Source organism: Sciurus carolinensis, chromosome 2, assembly GCF_902686445.1.
Source record: "Sciurus carolinensis chromosome 2, mSciCar1.2, whole genome shotgun sequence".
Classification (NCBI taxonomy): Eukaryota; Metazoa; Chordata; class Mammalia; order Rodentia; family Sciuridae; genus Sciurus; species Sciurus carolinensis.
In genome coordinates this window covers 187,554,096-187,566,477 of record NC_062214.1, presented here as the reverse complement: position 1 = coordinate 187,566,477, position 12,382 = coordinate 187,554,096, and the positions used below count along the sequence as shown (strand labels likewise).

Here is a 12,382-nt window from a genome sequence, read left to right as displayed (position 1 = left end):
CCTGGGGCTGGGGAGATAACTCAGACGGTAGAGTGCTTGCCTTGTAAGTACAAGGCCCTGGGTTCGATCCCCAGCACCGCAAAAAAAAAAAAAAGAAAATATATCCTGTAATATCATGTGGCTTTGATTACAACCCAGGATATGCCATGGATGCACCCTCACTGTCTGAGGGCTTAATTAAAATAGAGCTTACACAGCATATTAAAGTTTGTGCTGTCATGAAATACCACAAACTGTATGACTTAAACAGCAGAAATTTATTTTCTTGTGGTTCTGGAACCTAGGTATTCTAAGATTGAGGTACCAGTAGAGTTGGCCCTCCCCTTGGGTTACGGACAGCTACCTGCTTGCCATGTACTTGCCAAAGCCTGTCACTGGTGCATGCTTACACAGAGCTCTCTGGTGTCTGTTCTTCTAAAAATACTTATCCTGTCGGATCAGGACGCTATCACATAATTTCATTTCTCCTTAACTACCTCCAAAAAAACTCTGTTCTCCAAGTACTGGCATTGAGGGTAAGGGCTTCGATATATGAATTTAGTTCATTAATACAAAGGATTTAGGAGATGTAGGACAGGATATATAACATACCTGTGATAATAGCACATAATTCCATTTAAAACCTATTTTCTTAGAGTATTTTATTCTGAAGACGTTGGTTTTGTTTTTTGTTTTTTATTTTGTTCCCAAAATTTTATTTTGAAAATTTCAAAACTAGAGGAACATAAGAGAATAATAATATGAGCATCTAGCATTTCACCACATTTACTTTTTCTTTCTGTGACTCTTCCTTGTGTGTGTGTGTGTGTGTGTGTATGTGTGCGCTCACCATGTATTTATGGTACACATATGTTTATGGATAGACATAATACATATATACAGAAGAATAGAGATATTTCTACATACACATACATGTATAGATATATATCTTTATCTTTATATAAATGTGTCTCTTTGCTTTGTGCCACATCATTTGCAAACATTTGCAGACAGAAAATCTTAACAGAAGTTGATTATTGGATAATCAACTAAAATTACAAGTCTATGACCTTTGGATAAAGGGGTACTACTGTAGTAATAAAAATGGTTTTAGATCTTAGTATCATAAAAATTCATGCCACTTTGTTTACAAGTCTTTGAAATGTGTGTTTACTTCAGTGATAGAAGTCATGTAATCTTTTAAACCAAATAATGCTAGTCCTAATAGCTGGTGAGTTATGCTGATTAAGTTGGTACTAGGATTACTGGAGGGGCTGCGACAGTCATTCTGCTTTGTTACTTTTCTTCCATGGTAGTATACAATGTTGTCAGGGCAAGTTCCATTCCAGTCTCATGACAGAAGTTTGACGTGCACCAGTGCAGTGGAAATCATGAAGAAAATTAAGAAGGGAGATTTCTCCTTTGAAGGAGAAGCCTGGAAGAATGTATCCCAAGAGGCTAAAGATTTGATCCAAGGTAAGCATCTCATGAAACGTGGTGTCCTGTGGGGTGCATGGTGATTGAAGCGGAATCATACCCCTTACACACGTGTATGTTGGCTAGTTACCTGGACCTGCTTCCTCTGCCGCTGTAGGAGACACTCAGGTTTCTCCATTTCTTTACAGTGGAGCACCCTCTTCCTCTTGCCCTCTTCTCCTCATCCCAAGGCACTGGACTCCTGGATCCTTCCAGGCTGCCCCGCCTCCAGCACTGGGCCTGTGTTTCGCTACTGTCCCTGTGCATACCTGTTGGACTAGCTTGCCCTTTGTCCCTGTCTTCTAGTCACTCCTCGAGTCATGAGAGCCTTACTGCCCTCCCTGACTTGCAGCAGACGCTGGTAAATGTTGGGGACATGAGTGACATAGATCTAGGTGTTCTCTCCTCATGGGAGCTTACCAAGTCACCAGTGGGAGTCTTTGTTTTGGGGGTTTCTTTTATGATTGAAAAGCTAGTTAGCCTACAGCCTCCTAGAATAGGCTATTGTGACATTATCCAGTGTCCACTAGAAGATCTAAATATATACAAAAATGTCTTTATTGCCAGACACAGTGGCATGTGCTTATGAGCCCAATGACTTGAGTGGCTGAGGCAGGAGGATCACAACTTCAGAGCCAGCCTCAGCAACTTAGTGAGGCCCTAAACAACTTACTAAGATGCTGTCTCAAAATAAATAAAAATTACTGGGGATGTGGTTCAGTGGTTTAGTACCCCTGGATTCAATAATCCTCAGTACCAAAAAAAAAAAGTAGTTATCTTTGTAGGAAGCCTTGTTGAAATCATCATGTCATGTGAACATAATTGAAATTTATGTCTAAGATAGATTTTTAAACCATGTTTAAAATGACAAACCTTAAAATTAAAATATTTTATTTCCACAGGACTTCTCACGGTTGATCCAAACAAAAGACTTAAAATGTCTGACTTGAGATACAATGAATGGCTTCAAGATGGCAGTCAGCTGTCCTCGAATCCTCTGATGACTCCAGACATTCTGGGATCTTCAGGAGCTGCCGTGCACACCTGTGTGAAAGCAACCTTCCATGTGAGGTTCTGCACTGCACACACTGTGGATGATTTGAAAAGGGATCGTAAACACATTTCTTTTTTAAAAAAAATTTTTTAGTTGTAGATGGACACAATACCTTTAGTTTGTTTGTTTATTTATTTATTTATTTATTTTTGTGATGCCGAGGATCAAACCCAGTGCCTCGCACATGCTAGGCAAGCGCTCTATCACTGAGCTGCAACCCCAGACCCAAAACCACATGTTCTTATTTGGTAGCCTCAGAGACATGCACTCCATTGATAACATTTACAGTATATTTACCTTTTAATTTTAGGTATATTTTTATAAACTGCTTCATACTATAAACACATGAATAGAATCTACATGGGGGGTCTGAATCACTGCTCACCCAGAAAGCACTTACTTGGTGTTTAGAATGAGTTTGTGAGAGGAGGCAGTAGTCTGATATTGGAACAGCTGAAAGATTTTAATAAGTAATGAAAACAACTTAAACAACATGCATGATTTTTTAAAAAACCTTTTTTCCCCCCAAACAAAATCATGTTTTAAAATAGTCACTAAACACTAGGAACTAAGGCATAAGCAAAAGTCTGTTCATTCAGCAACCTGATAGTGCATGTCGTAGTCTAGGACTGAGGGATTTGAAGTGAGTTAATTGTGTAAGTATAGACTGTATCCTTAAAAAGGCTGACTCTACTTGATAATAACCACATTATGTACCCTTGTATCAGGCAGATACAAATGTATCAAGATAATTAGCTTGAGAAATAATGGGGTAGAGGGGCTGGGGTTGTGGCTCAGTGGTAGAGTGCTTGCCTAGCATGTGTGAGGCACTGGGTTCGATCCTAGCATCACATAAAAATAAATAAATAGTAAAAAAAAAAAAAAAAAAAAAAAAGTTTGAAAAATTTTTAAAAAAAGACATAATGGGTTAGAGAGGCAGAAAGTTTTTCTCTGATGGGATTATGTTGAACCATCAGCATCAGGATTGAATTTTAAAAGTAATAACTGGACATAGTAGTGTACACCTGTAAACCTAGCTATTTGAGAGACTAAGGCAGGAAAATCAAATGTTCAAAGCCAACCTGGGTAACTTAGCAAAACCCTATCTCAAAAAGGACTGGGGATGTAACTCAGAGGTAGAGTGCTTGCTTAACAATGGCTGGCACTGAAAAAAATAATAATAAAATTTAAAAAGTAATAAAGCAGGGCTGGGGATATAGCTCAGTTGGTAGAGTGCTTGCCTCGTAAGCACAAGGCCCTGGGTTCAATCCCCGGCACCACAAAAAAAAAAAAAAAAAAAAAAGTAATAAAGCAGAAAATGTTGGGTGTAGAGAGGATAGCTACAAGCATTCATATCAGGTGACCCACATCTTCTCAGTGATGATTAGGTGTGAGTTTGTCAAGTGCCTGCACCATTCATTGCTCACACTTGAGGCTAAGAAAAGTCCAAGACCTGCTGGGATGATGTTTGTGGAGCTTCGATTCTCTCTGTGTATTAAGTGACCAAGATAAGCCCAAATGACATTGCACTGGGTGTGCAGAGCAAGGACTTAAATGAATTGAATCAGCTCTGTGTTGGAACTTCGTGGTTGGAATTTTCAGTCTTAGACATGGAACCAGTAAAAGTAATGGAGGGGATTGTGGCTTTGGATTTCTAATGTTCTTCAAGAATTTCTAGTTAGTCAGTGGTTTATCACTGAGATGTAATGCTAACTTCTTAAAAAGATTTATTAAATGAATGGAGGTGCAGCTCAGTGACAGAGAGCCTTGCCTGGCGTGCACAAGGTCCTGGGTTCGAACCCCAGCACCACAAAAAAAATAAATAAATAAATACAATCCTGACTCGAACCGCCTGGCTGGTTTGATGCAAATGACGTCTTCAGAATTCCTTTCCCATGAACTACTCTCCCCTGCTGGCAGGTTTGGGTATTAAAAGTTTTTAGAGTTTGTTCATAGCTTAGAGCTATGGTTGCCCCAGAATGTTGTCTTCTGCTGTAAGTCGTATCTCTATAAAAATGTCAATACTTTTTTTGTTGTTCTTTTTAGTTATACATGACAGTAGAACGTATTTTGGCATATTATACATACATGGAGTATAACTTATTCTAATCAGGACCCTGTTCTCGTGGTTGTACCTGACATGGAGTTACCCTGGTCATGTACTCAAATACAAGGCTGGCACAGTTATGTCCGATTAATTCTGCTCTCCTTCCTGTTCCCCTCCAGCCTCCCTTCCCTTTGTCCCCTTTGTCTAATCCCATGAACTTCATTCTTCCCCTCGGCGCTCCCTTGTTTTGCGTCAGCATCCCCATAACATAGCCTTCGGCCTTTGGTTTGGGGGTTGGCTTATTTCACTTAGCGTGATATTCTCCAGTTCCATCCATTCTGAAAATGTCGGTACTTTTATCTTCCCTGTTTTTCCCCCTAGGCCTTTAACAAATATAAGAGAGAAGGGTTTTGCCTTCAGAATGTCGATAAGGCCCCGCTGGCTAAGAGGAGGAAAATGAAGAGGACGAGCACCAGTACGGAGACGCGCAGCAGCTCCAGCGAGAGCTCCCACTCTTCCTCCTCCCACTCGCACGGGAAAACCACGCCCACCAAGACGCTGCAGCCCAGCCACCCTGCCGACAGCTCGAACCCAGAGAGCCTCTTCCAGTTCTCAGACTGAGTGGCCTTCGAATGGTAGGGATGACCTCCGCGGCCCTGGCACCTGGCTCTCCCTCAGCATGACCCTGAGGTGGTGGTCTGTGCTTTAAAGATTGTCCCGTTGGTCTCACTGGGATCTGCTCCTCGTGAATTTCTTCAGGAAAACCTGTGTGGTTATCCTTGAGCAAGAGCACTGAACAGAGAATGTCACTGTGAATGGAGCATACGTGCTACCCTTAGCAACCTAGCATGATGCCAGCAGGACAGTTCTTGAAAAGGCAAAGGTTCCCCTAAATGTATCCAGGGACTGGTTGGACGGATGCTGCCTACTGCGTAAGTCACGGGTTTCTCAGATGTCTGCCAATAAGACTTGATGCCTTTCACTATGCCTGATGGACAGGGTGGCTTTTTAAGAGGTCTGTGTCCTTTGGATAGTGATTTAGCAGAGCGAAAGGTCTGTTTTCAAAATATTCTGTAATGAATTTTATGTGTGGCATATACTTATTTCTTGAGAGAGAAAATTTTAACTTATTGTTTTTATTTTATGGTTATATATGATAATAACTTGCTATTAATCTTTTTCTAAAGTGTTAGAAAAAAAAGTTACTATAACTTGAGGTCCCATGCTTTGTGTTTGGGATCTACATGAGATGCATGCTAAGCTATGTATGTTTTTAATTTTGCACTGGCCTTTCCTGGTAATTAATTTTAAAGATTATTGCAGAATATTAGGTACATGTCCCTTTGTTTTAAGTAATATTGCACTTTATAGAAGAGTGTGAATAAGTCAATCTGTTTTATAAAGTGCACTGTTGGAAGCATATGTACTGTATTTTTGCTGTTTTTTTTCCATTATCTACTTACACTTGTCCTTACATCCCTCTTCTGCTTTGTGTGCAACAAGTAGAATGGGGTGCTTTGTATAATGTGTCATTAGCCACTTATGCACCAATCTGAGGAAAAACTAAAGGGAAATTACACTCAACACTGTGCTTCATATTTGTACACTGTGTTGTGCTACAGTGAGACACTTCCTCCTGTAGTCAGATATTATGTACATAATATTTTGGAATCATACCTTTGACTTGTTTTGAAAATTTTCTGTTAAATTTTAAATCCAGAAAGCATATTTTATAAACTTATGCAGAGCACATTTATTGCTCAAAAGTTCTGAATTCATACAGAAAACAAGTGCTATGCGCTGAAGACATTTCATTAAGATTGCTGCATTTAAAAGTACAGTTAATTCATTCCCTATGCAAAAATAATTAAGTGACAGGATTTGTATGTTATGTTTTCTTTTAAAGCCATCTCATGAAATGTCAGGACTGAGAAAAGTGATCTTTGCCATGTTTACAGGAATCATGCTTAAAAAGAGAATGCCCAACATGTTTTATAGTTTTTGTTGATGATATCCTCTTGATCATTGGTTTGGAATTTGGGCATGATATTTATTTATCCCTTTCCCAAGGTAATAACAGCATTAATTTCAACCAGTTCTAAATACTAAAAATATTGCACTCTGTATCAGTAGCATATTTATTACTAAATCAATGTATATATTAATAGCACAGGCAACAAGAATGGCAAATATTAAAATATTTTCAAAAAATTGTATTATCCTGTTCACATTTTTGTCCACTATGGTTTTGCTTTTCACTGGCCCAAATGGCTACATAATTCTCAGAGTCGATGAAAGTTTTGTACACCTTTCAGTCATTCCTAGTAATGATGGGAAATTTTGTGGTGAATTATTACCAACTATTGCTAATTTACAAAATGCAATGCCATCAGGCACTTATTTATCATAAGAAAAGGACCATTTATTTTTACATCAAGCATACTTATATTTGGAAATGCATAAGTTAGCTCTTCAAGTCATTTTTTTGAACTATGAATCCTGGTAGAAAATAGGAGATGTAGCATAGAAACTAAAGGGACTGTGTTTGCAAAAGAAAATGATCCAGAAAAATGGTCCAACAGACACCCTAAGCCGGACGGTGTGACTGGCTCACTGCAGATGCTGGAGTGGACGCGCTTCGCTTTCATTTCTGCCCCCTCCATTCTCTCCTGGAGGACCTGATGGACCCTGAGACCAGCGAAGGCGGGCAGGGTAGGCGGAGGGGAGAAGGATGCGGCCCTCCATCCGCTGAGGAGCCTGCCTCAGTCATCCAGAAGGACTTTGGAAAAGACCTCGGAAAACACACAGCCTGTGCTCCTGTCAGGCGGCATCATCCCTCCTCTGACTTATCAGTCCCCAGAGATGGCGTCCCATGCTGCACTGCAGCACAGGTCGCAGAGCTCCCCTTCGGTAACATCAAAACTCAGTGGTAAGGAATACTTTAATAAAAGTATACCATGAGAGGACTCTTTTGTGATACTGAGTTAAATAGAAGTAGATCTTAAAATATATATATATATTAAATTTTTAGCCAATCTACCCCTCCCTTCTTCCCTACGGATTGCATCGTGTGTACTTTATGCCATCATACCTCCTAAGACTTGTATTTTATAACTGTACATCTAATACTTTGAGAGGAAAGGAAGGACAGGAAGGTAATGAAGGAAAGAAGTTAAGACCAGTTTCTTGTAATTACCATTCCAGACCTGTGGCTGAATGAGTGAAATTGATCTACTGGGATAGAACATCAGTCTTCTGGATTAATTTCAACATCATTGTCTGGGAATTACAGTTCATTTGCCCATGAAAAACTGCCTTTTAATTGTTTTTAGATTACTGCTAATTTCTTGAATAAGTATGTAAATGACTGCATTTTAATTATAAATTATTTTAAGGAATCCTACCAGGATAGATGATTGGTTTGTTGTCGGGTTTTTTTTTTTTTTTTCTTTTTTTTTTAAATAAGGATGTTCCTTTGGTTACTTTGTTTTTTAAAGTATGTACTCAGATACTTCATAAAAGTCTACAATTTATTGGCTACTGTTCGCCACACCTCCAACTTGTTACTCTCATGTTTACTTAAGAACAAGGTACCTTGCAATGTTGAAAATTTCTAAATTATTCTAAATTTTTGGCTTTCTCTGTTCTCCCAACGACCAATAGTAATAGCACGAATAGGTTGATGTATGTGTGTAACACTTCTAATACTTCTTAAAATCTAAGCAAGTTAAATTGTGATGTGCCACTTACATTATGTCAAAATAATTGTCTTGTGGAAGAATTATCATTGCACTGAAGTATCCTTTTTTAATAATATACGGCTTTTGAAATGTTTTTTTAGTTGTCGATGGACGTTTATTTTTATGTATTTATATGCAGTGCTGAGGATGGAACCCAGTGCCTCACACATGCTAGGCTAGTGCTCTACAATTGAGCCACATCCCCAGCCCAACAATGAAATTTCTTAAGATGCTGATGTGTGGCCTCTTATAACGTAAGAGACCTTTACTTAATTACACCCCATATGTACAAAGTAAAGTGAATTGTACTTTAAAATTCACAAAGCTTTCACTTGAGTGTCCATTGTCACTTGATCTGGCACAAAAATCAATGTGGTAAACTCTAATGAAATTTGGAATTTAAATATGAGTCATCGTAAAACTCAAGAATGAAATTAATAAACCAAAATTAACGAGATGTATCAAATAATTTTAAGTATAATGTGCTCAAAGAAAAAAGCAGCTACAGCAACATAAAGGTTTTCTCCACTATCTTGTGAACTTCTCTCTAAATTGTGACATTCTTTAGAGAGAATGTTTTCCTTCCGAGTAGTTCTTTAAATCTTATTTCTCCGGGGAGAAAACATCTCTGCAAGGGGGCGTCGTCTTCAGAACTTGTGATGAGTCTCACTTCAGTCCTGCCTTCAGCTCGGCTAACCTTGGGGCTTTCTGTGTGTTCTTCCAAGCCCTCCTCTTTGCCCGGCTCTGCCGCATGCAGTTGAGTAGTGATCACTATTCCAAATGCTTCTCCTCCTCCCAGGGCTGCTTCATCGGTTTGTGAAATAAGGTGCCAGTATTTTCACACTCTCCTAATTAGACTGAAAAAGAGTAAGAAGCAGAAGGTGTGTCAGGGTCGCTCCTGAGGCAGGGAGGTGCTGTTGATCGCAGGCCCTTTCCTGCCCTCCATCACTTCTGACCACGTGCACGAAGCTGACACTGTGCCTTCAGAAGGAGACCTCAATTAAAAGAAGAAATCCTTGGTAGTTATTCATCAGGCTTAATTTTCTTAGTGTATTTCTGCTGAGAGAGGTGGAAGAACATTTTGTAATACTTTCCTAGTTAGAATGCAGCTTGACCAATGTACAGCATTAAATATATCAAATGAGTAAAATGGGTATTTAATATAGCAACCGGTCTCCAGGGCACAGGCGCCTGGGGTAATATCTAGCATTATTTGTTTCCATTGTTCTTTTCCTTTGCATAACATGTTTAATTTGTATGGCCCTATAAAATTTGTCACTGCTGAAAAAAATCTGGTTGTATTCTTGCCACTCCCCCAGTAAGCAATTTTTATCTTTTCATTTGTTTTGAAACCCTCCTGTATTAAAAAGGAGAGAGAAGATGATAATGAAAACAGAAAGAACAAAAAAAGAAATTCCATGACTTGGAAGGAAAATTGAAGTTGTATGCATGGAATACTGTGGCTTTATTTTCTGACACTTCTGCTTGTAGATAGATTGGAAAATCAATGTCTCTCTTGTTTGTTTGTTTTAAAATCCGGTTGAGGCGCTTGGCATTTTTAACTGCAGTGGGTTTGTTTGTTTGTTTGTTTGTTTGTTTGTTATGTTTTTTTGTTTTTTTGGGTTTTTTTGGGTACTGGGGATTGAACCCAGGGCCTAGTGCATGCACTCTACCCATAGAAAACATATACACCCCAGCCCTGTAACTGCAGTTTTATTTAACTCTGTAAGGGGCTGCTGGTATAAAATGTGCTGTGCTGTGTTGGAATAGATGTGTGACAGTTACTAAGGACGCATGACTGCTACAGGTACTGGGTTATTCATAATAGTTTATTTAAGGGACTCCACTGTTGTCTGACTTGCTGAGATTATAAATGTGTGTAAAGGGAATAATTAAATATACAGTAATGCTCAGTCTTTTACTGAATAAGAAGGGGAATATAAAAACACTGCATCTCATAAAAAGTCAGTGCTTTTAGTTTTAAAGTTTTGAAAAACTTTATATCTCCACTGGCATGAATTTTTAAAAAGAGACTGAACTACATAAACATATAATTAGAGGAATTTTTTAAGATTGGCATTTAAATGTACAGCTGGTGTACTTCTGTCAAAAATATGTGTCCATAGGTTATGGAATTGAATCTTGCTGAAAATAATCTAAGCTGCAATAATCTATATAACTCTTCTTTCACAGCTGTACATAAAGATAAGAACTTGTCTTACTAGAAGACCAGTGGAGGATAAAAAGATGAAAATGTCGTTTTCCTTCTGTTCTGTGTGGGTGATTATTAAAAACAAAGCCCAGCCTCAGATGGAAGAGCGCCGCTCCTCCCCTCACCCTTCCGGCATCTCCGCTGCCTGGTGATTCCATACTCAGCGCGTGTGCTGTTTCTCTTGTTGTTTTTCTCTTTGGGAAAAAGAGTCCATATTCATTCATATATTCCTACACTCGCTGCTTCTTACTGTGACCATGTACTGACTAACATTTATAGATTATAGTGAAGATCGTCTAAATAAAGACTTGATTGGGACAGAGAAGGGTAAGGTTTGGGATGATGCTTTGGGAGAGAGTAGCCTGATAACTTGAGCTTTAAACATTTGCTGAGAGGGGCTGGGGTTGTGACTCAGTGGTAGTGCACTCGCCTAGCATGTGTGAGGCACTGGGTTCAATTCTCAGCACCACATATAAATAAATGAATAAATTAATGATCTATCTAAAAAAATATACATATATATATAAATAAATTTCTTTGGAAAGTTGTGTCTATTATGTGAGTAAAACAAGTTATTTAACATGTCTCTGTAGGCTTTATAAGGTGGTCCTTTTCTTCTAGGTGGCTCATGGGATAACCTCTTTTCTGTTTCTCTATCAACATGGTCAAAGGGACAAATCCAAGTGGAATACTCAAACTACATACAGGTAGTGATCATGTTTTTTCCATTTTCATTGCATATAACATCAAGTTCACAGGTCTTATGTGTATGGCTCAATGAATTCTCACCATATCACCATCACCCAGCTTCAGATGAGGCTCCCAGGCAGTACTCAGCTCTTCTGGCTTCTGACTCTTTTCTTGACTTTCCTAGAAGGTCTTCTGTGTCAGGTTTTATTGGATCCACATGGTGTCTGTGAAATTCACCTGTTGCACATACTAGCAACAGGAGTCTGTTCTTTTATTGCTGTGTAGTATTCCATCAGATGAGTACTTCACATTTACTTATCCAATCTATTGTTGATGAACAGAATTGGAATTCTTAATTAGTAATTCTTAATTAGTTCGTTTCTTTCTTAGGATTATCCCAAACCTTTCACCATGTTTCATTTTATCTTAGCTTTCCCTGTGTTTTCCGTCATTATTTCCCCCTATACCTAAAAAAAAAAAAAAAAAAAAAGTAAGTAAATTTTACTGACCTGTCTTCTCATTCTCTGTTCTGCTAGGTCTAATGAATTTAAATTTAATTTTATATATTTTCACTTCTAAAGTGTTTATTCACTCTTTTATACACTCCAGGTCCCTCCTGAATTCTCAGTCTTTTCCTCTATTTTCTTGAACTTATTAAAATAATTTTAAAACACTAGTCTGGAAAGTCCAAAGTCTGACTACGGCCAGTGGCTTGTTTCTGCTCTATTTTCTCCTGGTTTTCGGTCTTCGCATGGATTTCTCAGCGTGCCTCCTCAGTTCCGCTGGGTTCCCGGCGCCTGTATTGAAGGTGGCGAGGCCTCCACGCTGGGTCCTCCCTGGGAAGGCTGATTTCTTCCAGCAGGGCAGCTGAAGCTCAGGCCGGTCGCCACAGTCCTCTTGAGGGTTCTGACCTGGTCAGGGCTTTTGCGTGTTCTAGTTTTGCTCTTGTCCCTAGCACATGGCCTCTTTGGATTCTCACCTGAAAGCCTGCATTATTTTATCAGAGCCACTTCACCTTGTGGCCTCGAATGTCCTCCTTGGTTTTCTCAGCACCAAGAGCTGCTACCCCTCTGCCCAGCTCTTCAGGCTCCCAGCTGCTGTTCTGCGGGCTCTCTCGGGGTCTCACCCTGTGTGCATGAGTTGCGGATTGGGTGTCCTAGCAACGCTTTGGAGTTTACTTCCCG

At 39.3% G+C, this 12,382-nt stretch overlaps 1 protein-coding gene across 2 annotated transcripts in view; it reads left to right on the top strand.

Annotated features, from left to right (window-relative positions):
- Window positions 1–8,666, top strand: part of Rps6ka5 (ribosomal protein S6 kinase A5) — a 162,115-nt gene extending 153,449 nt beyond the window's left edge. For both annotated transcript variants that reach the window (XM_047540805.1, XM_047540806.1), the window contains exons 15-17: window positions 1,296–1,455; window positions 2,358–2,521; window positions 4,938–8,666. In XM_047540805.1, the coding sequence (XP_047396761.1) occupies window positions 1,296–1,455; window positions 2,358–2,521; window positions 4,938–5,177 (564 nt within the window). In that variant the 3' untranslated portion in view covers window positions 5,178–8,666. The remainder of the gene's footprint in view (window positions 1–1,295; window positions 1,456–2,357; window positions 2,522–4,937) is intronic.
- Window positions 8,667–12,382: the final 3,716 nt, after the last annotated feature.